Here is a 12568-nt window from a genome sequence, read left to right as displayed (position 1 = left end):
CTTCTAGAGAAGAGGTTAGAACTGGCAGGAACCCACCCCTGATTCAAAGTTATCACCTCCCCCACCATGCTTTTTCATGACCGTTGCAGCACTCCCGTGGTCACGCATGATCAGATGCTTGGCAACTGGACTCAGGGTCATGGGATCTCCTTTTGCGAGACTTTCTGACAAGCAAAGTCAACAGAGTAGCCAGATTCCCTTAACAAATATGCTACTAGCTTAAGAACCGCAGCAACTCACTTAACAACCGTTGGAAGAAAGGTCGTAAAATGAGGCAAACCTCACAATGACTGTTTCGGTTAGCAACTGAAATTTGGGGCTCAGTTGTCGTCGTAAATCAAGGAATACCTGTACTTACACAAAAAAACAGTTCCTGGAATTAGGTATCTCTAGTTTAATAGAAAGAAGAAGTAGGGATGACATGGTAAGCAGTCTTCCAATATCTCAGGGGTTGCCCCAAAGAAGAGGGAGTCAAGCTATTCTCCAAAGCACCTGAAGGCAGGACAAGAAGCAATGGGTGGAAACTAATCAAGCAGAGAAGCAACCTAGAACTAAGGAGAAATTTCCTGACAGTGAGAACAATTAACCAGTGGAACTCCTTGCCTCCAGAAGTTGTAGATGCTTAAAAACTGGAGGTTTTTAAGAAAAGACTGGACAGCTATTTGTCTGGAATTGGGGGTGGACTAGAAGACCTCCAAGGTCCCTTCCATCTCTGCTATTCTATTCTATTCTACATTGCTTATTTTAAACCTGGCTACATTTATACAAGCTAGACATCACCTTGCAAGCCAAGTTCCTTGCAATTTATAGATGAATGGGGTATAATAGGCTGCACGCTGAGTCACAGAGAAACATGGTGCAGCTTGCATAATTACACAATGCATTTTTGGTGTTTTATTGGCAATTTCTTTATTTGACAGTCGTGAGCCACTCAGGATCAAAGAGCGTGTAAGTTTAGTAAATTATTGTTATTATTATCTCTAGTCAGCTTCTAAAATTCTTTCTCCATTATAGCTATACGTAGGAAATATACGGTACTTTTCACATCAAGGGAAATGTGCATTTTCAAACAATAACTGTGCCTACCAAAATCTAGGCAAGTCTACAGTTTGTTATTTTTTTCCCCTTGCTCCAGTTGTTCAATTGGGAATACCAACGCATGTTCTAATTGCATCGAGCTGAAATTAGCAAGCTACGAATTACCAATAAGTATGAAACTAGGTTAAGGGGGGGAAGAAAAGAACAGAATAAGCAGGTTTGGTAATAAAATCGAGGTATAAAATCGGAAAAAAAGATGAAGAATCTTCAAAGGGCCCAAAATTTTAATTTAATTGATTTATGTTTATTGACCAGCTATACCATCGGTGATGAGAAAAGAAGAAGAAAAAAAAAGCAGGATGTGAGATTATCCAGTTTTGAGACCCGTAGGTGGAATTCATGGCAAGATACAGCAAGGGTGCCATTTTACCTACTGGATTCTGTGGAAATTAGAATAACTTAGAAGTTAACTTAAAATAGCAGAGTTGGAAGGGACCTTGGAGGTCTTCTAGTCCAACCCCCTGCTCAGGCAGGAAACCCTACACCACTTCAGAGGAATAGTTGTCCAATCTCTTCTTAAAAACTTCCAGTGTTGGAGAACCTCTGGAGGCAAGTTGTTCCACTGGTTAATTGTTCTATCTGTGATGATTAGATTATGATTAGATGAGGTGAAAACCACCAGGAAAACAGAACATCACTGGAATATTTCGGAACTGTTTGGGGAAGGAGGAGGACGAATAGGGGAACGAATGAATCCATATATACTTTATATAAGGAGAGAAGCAACTTAGAACTGAGGAGAAATTTCCTGACAGTTAGGACAATGAATCAGTGGAACAGAAGTTTCCTCCAGAAGTTGTGAATGCCCCAACATTGGAAGTCTTTAAGAAGATGTTCGATAGCCATTTGTCTGGAATGGTATAGGGTTTCCTGCCTGGGCAGGGGGTTGGACTAGAAGACCTCCAAGGTCCCTTCCAACTCTATTCTATGTATTATCTATCATCTATCTATCTATCTATCTATCTATCTATCTATCTATCTATCTATCTATCTATCTATCTATCTATCTATCTATCTATCATCTATCTATCTTAATCAATCAATCAATCAATCAATGGAACAACTTGCCTCCAGATGTTGTGAATGCTCCAACACTGGAAGTCTTTAAGAAGATGTTCGATAGCCATTTGTCTGAAACAGTATAGGGTTTCCTGCCTGGGCAGGGGGTTGGACTAGAAGACCTCCAAGGTCCCTTCCAACTCTATTCTATGTACTATCTATCTATCTATCTATCTATCTATCTATCTATCTATCTATCTATCTATCTATCTATCTATCTATCATCTATCTATCTATCTATCTATCTATCTATCTATCTATCTATCATCTATCTATCTATCTATCTATCTATCTATCTATCATCTATCTATCATCATTATCTATCTATCTATCTATCTATCTATCTATCTTAATCAAACAATCAATCAGTGGAATAACTTGCCTCCAGATGTTGTGAATGCCCCAACATTGGAAGTCTTTAATATGTTGGATATCCATTTATCTGAAGTGGTGTAGGGTTTCCTGCCTAGGCAGGGGGTTGGACTAGAAGACCTCCAAGGTCCCAACTCTGCTATTCTATTCTATTCTATTCTATCCTATATAAAAGCCAAGTACCTCCCACTCATCGCCAAATCTCCAGAACCGTAAAGCCTACAAACCTGAAATTTGGCACGTACAATTTGGCTTCTAGATGCTCTTTAAAACTGATGCTTTAAATCGACTTGATTTAAATCGTACTTGATTTAAATCAAACCCACCCTGCCTGCAGACATATTCAACTGCAGCTTCCATAATCCCCGCTGGACGTGGTGTCTGGGTATTGTAGTCCAAACGCCCGCAAAGCATGCTACCATATACAACCACAGCCCTGCAGCAGGAGAAGGAAACAGCTGCTCAAGGTCACAACTGCAGCTGGGGGGGGGGGATCGGAAAAAAAAAACTCCACTTGCATAAGATATCTCAAGCTATCCTTCCTCACATTCTCATATCGCAATCCGGATTGTTCGGAGAAAGAGAAAAAAGCTTTTGTTGCCACTCGCCTCTCCCTCCCCCCCCCCAAGTTATCTTTGAGTGCGGGAGCACCTGTTCAGGTGACTGCCGATGATTTCAGGTGCAATTCCCGGAATCTCAAATGCTGGGGACCCAAAGGTTGTCTAGTGGTCAGCAAGAAAATTTCGGTGGTCCGCAGAAAAATCATTTGCATTTTTAATATTGCACTAAATCAGGGGTCCTCAAACTACGGCCCCTGGGACGGATGCGTGCAATGAACGCTTGTGTTGCTGCAGAGAGTCTCCCCCTTTGGGGTCTTTTTGTGGGGGTCAAGAGGGGGGCAGAAATTCCAACTTGGGGTCTGCTTCAGCCTCCTGGGGCTTTGGGCGAAGGCTGGAGGGAAGAGCCGCTGATGGGGAAGAGCCGGAGGGCCTCGTTCCAGTGGGACGGCATCACGGCCTGGAACTGGCTGACCGTCTCAGCCCGCTGAGCCTCCAGGCGCTGGCACCTGGCCTTGCACTCCCACAGGTCTTCCCTCTGCTTGGAAAGCCTATGCTCCTAGTCCTCAGTGAGGTGCTTCTGCTGAGCTTCCTTCTCGGCCAGATCCAATTTGAACTGAGCTGTTTTGCCAACTCTTTCTCCTGGGGGCTGCTTAGCTCCAGCAACTGCTTCCTGTCGGGGCCCTAAGGAGCCTGGGCGGGCAGGCGAGGAGTGGCTGGGAGGGGAGGGGCGAGTAGAGGCTGGCAAGGCGCCCCTTGATGTGAGCGACATCTAGTTGGCCACGCCCACCCAATCACATGACCACCTAGCCACGCCCACCCAGCCAGTCATTAAACAGATCATATTAGTGGTCCGTGGGATTTAAAATTATGAATTTAGTGGCCCCTGAGATCAAAAGGCTGGTGACGCCTGTCTCGCGTAGGGATGGAAACCATGGGCTCAATTTTGGTCGTAAGTCGAGGATCACCCGTAATTCCAAACCCTTCCTTGCTGCTTGGCCCCACCCCGGAGGCTCTAAACAACCATGGAGTTACGGCAAATCTTCCCAGCTTTCTTGCTTTTCACAGAATTTTTCACCGCGTCGGACAAAAGGAACAAAACAATGCCTCTCCTTGATGCCACAGCAGAGTCGGACAGTGAGGAGGTTGGGGAGGAACACGGGCCAGTCCTGGGGGGCTGAGGAAAGCTCAGATGAGGATTCTGCGTCGGAGGCAGAGAGGGAGCTAGACAGCAGCGAGGAAGAAGAACAGCTGGAGCCTGTTCCCAGTGTGCGCATGCGCAGAGCTGCCAGAAGACGAGAACAACTAAGAGAGCAGACTTGACTTAGGAGTAAAGCCACACCTTGGAGGTGATTGGCTCCTCCCAGAGGAAACAAAAGAGGAGCGAAAGGGGAGGGGGCTTTTGCAGGAAACAATCCATTCATTCAAGAAAAATTTACACCCCTAGGACCCGGATATCTGCGAGACCGTCTTCTGCCGCATACTTCCCAACGACTGATCGCACAGGGTGGGCCTTCTCCAGGTGCCGTCAACCAGACAATGTCGGCTGGCGGCTCCCCGGGGGATTCTGTAGCCGCTCTGACCCTATGGAATGAACTACCCCCAGAGATCCGGACCGTACCCACTCTCATGGCCTTCCGAAAGGCTATCAAAACCTGGCTATTCCGGCAGGCCTGGGGCTGTTGACCTCATGACTGAGGTCCAGCTCCGATTAGACTGGGTGCATGATGTAGTTTTCTTTTAATCCGTGCTTCCTCGTTTTTAACTTTCTACTTTTAAAATTTACTTCTTGTAAGCCGCCCGGAGTCCTTCGGGATTGGGCGGCCTATAAATTCATTAAATAAAATGAAATGAAGTCCTGTTTGTGACTATAAGAGACTCTGTGCTAAGTTTTGCCTTGCCCTGCCTTTGGAAACTAGCTATTTGGCAGCTCTCCAAACGAGATAAGGTTTGCGTGGATAAATATTCCGTTGAAAAACTGTTTGCTAAGGCATGCTGACTGCGAATGAAAGGAACTCACAGCCGTGTCAATAAAAGGGGTGTTTGCAGGGATCAAAACTTTGCTTCTTGCTTTTTAAGAAAGAACACCCAGAGACAGCAGCAATCTGTTTTAAGGAGGGGCAGCACCGAGCCAACTTTGGCTGTTTGGAAAAAGCTACGCTGGGTTTGGACCGGGTTAGTGGGTGGGCAGGTCAGTGGTTAGATGAGAGCCCGGGGCCGGGAAATTTTGCTTTTGTTTCTAAAGAAAGAGATTTACAACTGGAAGAACTTTCCTTACGGCTAGGATCAGCAAGTTCTCTGAAAGTTTCCTTTATTTAATTCATTGCCGTGATTTGTATGCCCCTTTTATTTTAGAAAAAAGTTTATAGGAAACTTATAGAAAGGCTTCAGCTGATAAGGAGGAGACCTGTGGCTTGGTGGCTAAGACGTTTGCCTAAGATGCAATACAGCACAGGTTCGAATCCCAGTAAGGGTATGGCTAGCTGATGAGAGCTAAATAGCTTGAAATAGATCTATACTAGTCTCCCTTTATTTATTTATCAGCACAAATAAAAAATAAAAAAACATATATATATATATATATATATATATATATATATATATATATATATATATATATATATATATATATATTGTCTCTTACATACAATTACAGGTATACATTCACATAGTTACTGTTCTTATTTAGATTTATCACTTTTACACATGTATTTTTCCATATAAAAATTTAAATTTACATTTGGGATTGCTTTGTTTACCATTTCGTACACCTATTTTGTATTTTCACCATCCTACTTCCCCTTTCTTTTCTCCCTCCCTCCCTTCTCTACTTCCTTCCTTCCTCCTCTCCTTTCCCTTTCCTTCTTCCCTTACCTCTCCCCTACTCCTCTCTTCCCCTTCTTACCCTCTCTCCTTCTCTTTCTGTTCCTTCTGGTCTTCCTCTCCTTCCCTCTTCCTTCCTTCCCTCTCTTCTGCCCCTTTTCTCTTGGGTTAATTTGAAGTGGTATAGAAAGCTAACTAAACAGTGAGTACAAAAAAATAAATACCCACGCAGGATTAATAATCATCTACTCTATGAACCTTGAAAGGCCTTCATATTTACGGAAAGCCAGGAGGGGAAAAGAGAAACCATATCACAAAACTAAGGGAAAAAAAATAGATTCTCGTCTATGGCTGGATTGGGCAGATGTCGGTGGACTACAAGTCCCATCATCCCTCCCGCCATTGGCTCTTTGGCTGGGTAATGGGCATTGGGGCCTAAAAATATCTGGAGCTCCCCATATTCCTAACCCTCATCATTTAACAATAAATAAAATGTAAGGGACATGTTTAGTGTGAATTTGATGGATCGATGTAGAGAGTTAGGGAGCCCAAAATCTCCTAAGATGACCCTCCAAGTTGCCGAAGGATGAAAATTCTGTTTGAGCTCCATGAAAATTAAATTGGAATTTATGTTCACTTCAGAATAAAATAGGTGGAAAATTGGTTTGGTCGCCACGATGTAGAAAAGATGTGGAGACTCTAGAAAGATGGCAGAGAAGAGCAACAAAGAGGATTAGGGGACTGGAGGCTAAAACATATGAAGAACGGTTGCAGGAACTGGGTATGTCTAGTTTAATGAAAAGAAGGACCATCGGAGACATGATAGCAGTCTTCCAATATCTCAGGTGCTGCCCCAAAGAAGAGGGAGTCAAGCTATTCTCCAAAGACCTGAAGGCAGATCAAGAAGCAATGGGTGGAAACTAATCAAGGAGAGAAGCAACTTAGAACTGAGGAGAAATTTCCTGACAGTTAGAACAATTAACCAGTGGAACAGAAGTTGCCTCCAGAAGTTGTGAATGCCCCAACATTGGAAGTCTTTAAGAAGATGCTGGATAGCCATTTGTCTGAAACGGTATAGGGTTTCCTGTCTAGGCAGGGGGTTGGACTAGAAGACCTCCAAGGTCCCTTTCAACTGTTATTCTATTCTATTCCTATCCTAAATTGACCAAATGTAGTAGCCTGGTCTTGAACCCACCACGCCAGAGAAAAGCCCAGCCGAAGTTCAAACCACGTTCAACGCGACCACACAGATGCTTCCAAACTTGGTTAAAGCAGATCACCTGAACCCAGAAACCCCAACGGGGACACATGTTTCACCTCAGCTTCGAAAGGCATACCAGTTCCTGCCCCAAAATATTCCATAGAGACTAATCTGATACTGCATTTAATAAGTGCAGCTTGATTGTTGGTGGCGCAATACTGGAAAGAAGGAAGATTTGCCTACTATTCAAGAATGGACATTGAAAGTAACAAACCTAGCCGAGATGTCCAAAATATCTGCATATCTTAAGGACCATTCAAACGAGAGATATAAACTGGAGTGGAAAAGATGGATTGACTATACTCAAAACAAATATGGGACTAAGAAATTCCAGATAGCTTATGATTAGAGACCAGGAATTATAAATTATCTAGAGTTAGTCCAGCAAGGAGGAGCTAGAGTTCAATGGAAATACATTATTAACTATCTGTTTTGATTTTTTTTTAAAACTGTACCCTAGATTCTCTTTGTTAAAGATTTATACCCTGTATTGGTACTGGGAAGTCAAGGGGAGGGGGAAGGGTGGGGGGTTTGGGGGGGGAGGGTGGGGGGTGGGAACTAAACATTTGTAAAGGTTTGTTTTTTTCAAAAATGTTCAATAAAAAAATATATATTCCATGGGCGAAAATGGATCAAGTTCACGGCCATTTCACCACACCCTAAAAATGTTGAAAAATTGTGTCCCATCCTAATGAGTCCTCAACTTACAAAGAGCTGTAATTCTGGGCTCAATTACTTGAGGGGCTTTCACAGAGAAGAGGTGGGGGGGGTCAACCTATTCTCCAAAGAACCAGAAGGCAGGACGAGAAGCCATGGATGGAAACTGATCAAGGAGAGAAGCAACCTAGAACTGAGGAGAAAATTCCCCACACGTAATCAGAGGAACTACTTGTCACCAGAAGTTGTGGGTGCTCCCAACACTGGAGTTTTTTAGGAAGAGACTAGACAGCCATTTGTCAGAGACGGTAGGGTCTCCTGCTTGAGCAGTTGGGGGCTGGACTAGATGACCTCCAAGGTCCCTCCCAGCCCTATGATCCTATGTTCCGTCTCTCTCAAGAGATCTCCAACTTTAGCCAGGATTCTGAACTGAAGTTGTGATCCGATCCATGAAGCCAGATGCAAACCGTGTCTGCAGATGTGGTCATCGCGTCCTGCTTGTAAAATGAATAGTACGTACACCACCACACTCACACAGGGAACAGCTTCTGCCTGGTGTAACTTTTCACCTAGGGTTGGTGCACGGGGCAAAAGATGTTGTTAATCATACTTGTAAAAATCTGGCAGGCTGGAATTTTCAATTGGAAGATTTATTGGGGTGGGGGAGAGAAAGACGGCCCATATTCTAATCATAGAAAGCATCTGTAGGCAGAAAAAGAACAGGAGTTTGATCTGGTGGTTAAAGCACCTGGCTAGAAAGTGGGAGAAGGTGAGTTCTAGTCCCCGGCTTACCCCGGTGGGTGATTTTGGGCTAATCACCAGGAGACGGTGAGTTCTAGCACCACCTTAGGCACAAAAGCTAGGTTGTATGAAAAGCAGGAAGAGGAAAGTGTGTTGGATATGTTCACCACGGTGAGTTATTTGTAAAATACTAATAATACTAATAAATGTGGGATACAAATAAACAAGCAAAATAATAACATCCAACCTTATAAAATAGACACGCAACAATTCAATTTGTCCTGGGTATTTTGTCCACAAGATTAACTCTGGTTTTCTTTAGTTTCAAAGCTTTCTGACAAATTTCCATCCAACTTTCAACAAGGCACATCACTAAACCAGCATTATTACAATAGAACAAATCTTGCAAGGACGACATTGTGTTTGGCTGAGGAAACCGACATCATCAGATTGACTTCACCGCCGAGCAGACTTTTGGCTGATTTTGGAAGCCAAGCATCTAAAATCACTTTTGAGGGCCACCGAAAAGACTATTATTACCCAAGCACCGTTAGCAATTTGACGTTAAATCAAATGAGGATTACACCTTGCAAAGAATCCAACCACGTGTTGGTCCTTTACATCTGCCGTGCCATTTCAGCCAGTTCTTCCGATTTTGGGGGACATTACCCTACGCCCAAGGGTGGATCAGTGGCTAAGACGCTGAGCTTGTCGATCAGAAAGGTCAGTAGTTCGGCGGTTCGAATCCCTAGCACCGTGTAATGGAATGAGCTCCTGTTCCTTGTCCCAGCTTCTGCCAACCTAGCAGTTTGAAAGCAGGTAAAAAATGCAAGAAGAAAAATAGGAACCACCTTTGGTGGGAAGGGAACAGCGTTCCGTGCGCCTTCAGCGTTTAGTCATGCTGGCCACATGACCACGGAGACATCTTCGGACAGCGCTGGCTCTTCGGCTTTGAAACAGGAATGAGCACCGCCCCCTAGAGTCGGGAACGACTGCCACATATGTGCGAGGCAAACCTTTACCTTACCCTACGCCCATTCCCTTTCAAACCAAGACCTTCAACCTGAGAATAAATGGATTCAAACAACACACAAAATCCACGTTAACAAATTATAATCGTCTGCAATCACCTAACATCCTATCCAAACCTATAATAGACTGGATGGCTTGAAGGGATGCCAGGCTCCCACAGTATTGCCACGAATATTAAACCCAAACAAGCCACGGATTTTACACAATCAAAATTTGACGCTAAACAACGAGCTGAACGTTGCTAGTTTTAACACACGTTATCTGTCAAGGTGCCACTTTTTATTTTTCCAAGCCACTACGTCAGCGATATGCAACGCACCCCTTAAAAAAATAAACAATGATATGCCTACACTTATACGCATATATGCTGCAATTTCAAAACTTCTAAACCCAAGTTTGCACACACACACACACACACACACACCTTGGAATATTGTTTCGCAACCCCCCCCCCCCCAATCCTCCCGCTGATCTAGAAAGAAGCAGCTTTTCACGGGATTATTTTCTGGAAAAGAGGAGAGCGGAGCAGAAAAGGACGGTCTTCTACCTGTGTGGGAATTTGATCCTTGTTTCTCAGGTATGTCACTTTGGCCAAATCTATACTCAAACCAGAAGCTCATCAGACCGGCTTTCCCTTACCGCGGCTTCCGATACCGTGTCTGAAACTCCAATTTTAACACTGTCTTTGCTTCTGAACAACCAATCTCATTGTACTTGTGTTGGGCGCAGAAAACAAAGAAGTATTATTTCTTTTAGTCATTAAACATGAAACTCAGCCAAGTGAACGTTTAAGGATGTGTCACAAATACCACTGAGTGGTGCTAATGGTTGATACGGGTTGCTGCCAGCGTCCCTAGGTATCAACCAAGTATCTTCTTAAAATATATGATGTTCCTAGTAGTGTAGTTTTATTATTGTTGTTGTTGTTGATCATCACTATGAGTTCTTTTATTCATTAAGCATGAAGCTCAGTCAAGTGAATATTTAAAGATGTGTCACAGATTTCACTGGCTGGTGTTAATGGTGATACAGGTCCTAGGTATTATTATTATTCGCAACAACAGAATTGTATCCCAGCGGCCAGTTGTTTCGCCAGATTTGGCATTGATTACTAGTCGGGCCCCACCCAGGGGCTTAGGATGTCGTAATGTATTTTCATAATATGCGTGCAGATTATTATTATTATTATTGTTGTTGTTGTTATTATTATTTAATCTTTGGTGAGATTCACAGCCTTTGGGGCTGGTTGGTAGCTCAACAGCTCGAGTCCTAACCAAGGACCTAGGAATTGTTAAGGTAACGTCGGAGGATATAAGCTATTCCAAGTAGGGCGTTTTTTTGTAGAGTCAGAATGTTCAATTCCGATAAATTTAGAATTTCCAAATAGCAAGGTAGCCCTTTAGGTATTGCTCCAATTACAATTGGGGCAACACATTATTATTATTATTATTATTATTATTATTATTATTATTGAATAAAGTATAATGATAATAATAATAATACCTAGGATGCTGGCAGCAAACCAGTATCAACCATTAGCACCAGTCAATTATTATATACTTTATTCATTGAACATTAAACTCAGTCAACTGAACATTCAAAAACGCATCACAAATACCATTGACTGGTGCTAATGGTCGATACGGGTTTCTGCTACTATTATACTTTATTCATTAAACATGAAACTCAGCCAACTGAACATTTAAAAATACATCATCATCATCATCATCAACCAGGGCATCCTCAATCCCAAGAGTGCCTTCCAACCACTTCGCAAACCTCTGCGTTTCAGGGGCTTCCCCAAAAGTCCCAGGACTGCTGCATTCACACAACATCCTTAACCCCCTTGCCTTCATTCTACCCCCAACCCTTTTCCTCTGGGTTCCCACGAGACCCAGTGCCGTAAAAACCACCCAGGCTAGAGCGCTCAACAAACCCACGGAGGAGATGATTAAACCCGCTTTCAAGATGAAGCCCCCCTCGGCTTGTTCTGACTTGAACTCGACTTGGGGTTCAAGCGTTCGTGTGAACCCAGCCGGCAGATTTCCCCAACCGGCATCCCGTCCTAGGGAAGAGGGGGGGGGGTGGAGACACACGAAACGACCCTCCCCGAGCCCCCTCCCCCGCTGATTCCCCCCCCGAAGAGGGACAGCCCACAAAGCCCATCGTCCCCTGCTGCGGCGGAGCGATGGGTCTCGCGGTCCGAGCCTTCCTCCCTGCGCCGCAGCGGACGGTCCCCGAGGCTCCCCCCCGCCCGTTTCTCTTACCTCCGCAGGGCGGCGAGCCCAGCAGCCCCGCCAGCAGCAGCCACCGCAGCGCCCAGCGCATGGCGGGAGGATCTCCTCTGAGCATAGCAAAAGCGCTCCCGGTCCGGACCGGACGCCGGGCGAGGTAGCGGCCAGCCGGAGAGATGCGCGTCGCCGGGAGAAAAATCTGCAAGCGGCGCAGCGGCTCCTCCGCAAGCCCCACCGAGTCCACACCCGGCTTTGGCCCCGCCGCGCAGCTCCCGCGTCCGTCCCCGCGGCTGCCTCCAGCCAGACTGAACTCCGCCGCGCGGCTGGCCAGGTACGATGCGGCGCTGCGAATGTGGGGGGGGGGGGCGGGGTCGTCAGGCCACCCGGCCATCCGATTGGCTTTCCTCGGTCCGGCCGGCTCCCGGAGTGGCTGGAGGGGTTGACCCGGCCCCGATTGGGCGGCGCGCCAGTCGGTTGGATTGGGGAGGGTCCCCGCCTCCGCCCCCCGCCCTCGGTGGGCGGGGCCAGGGGGGGTTCCGTTCTCACGACCCGCTGAACCCGCCTGAGGGGGTTGAGGGGTTTTTTTGCCCTCCAGCTGGGAGGGATGCAAAAGGAGGGGCCTGGCCAAAGGAGTCAGGTGGACTCTGGGGAAGGGATTGGGGGGGGGAGGCTGGTGCCAGGGATGATGGTTGCCTTAGAATGACAACCCCAAGGCGGGTAGAAATACGAAGGGG

The 12568-nt window shown here is 45.4% G+C and overlaps 1 protein-coding gene across 2 annotated transcripts in view; it reads right to left on the bottom strand.

Annotated features, from left to right (window-relative positions):
• PODXL (podocalyxin like) overlaps window positions 1–12121 on the bottom strand; it is a 57561-nt gene extending 45440 nt beyond the window's left edge. For both annotated transcript variants that reach the window (XM_032220669.1, XM_032220670.1), the window contains exon 1: window positions 11868–12121. In XM_032220669.1, coding sequence (XP_032076560.1) covers window positions 11868–11952 — 85 coding nt within the window. In that variant the 5' untranslated portion in view covers window positions 11953–12121. The remainder of the gene's footprint in view (window positions 1–11867) is intronic.
• Between the last annotated feature and the right edge of the window lie 447 nt (window positions 12122–12568).

This window comes from Thamnophis elegans, chromosome 7, assembly GCF_009769535.1.
Source record: "Thamnophis elegans isolate rThaEle1 chromosome 7, rThaEle1.pri, whole genome shotgun sequence".
Taxonomy (NCBI): domain Eukaryota; kingdom Metazoa; phylum Chordata; class Lepidosauria; order Squamata; family Colubridae; genus Thamnophis; species Thamnophis elegans.
This window is presented reverse-complemented; position numbering and strand designations above follow the sequence as displayed.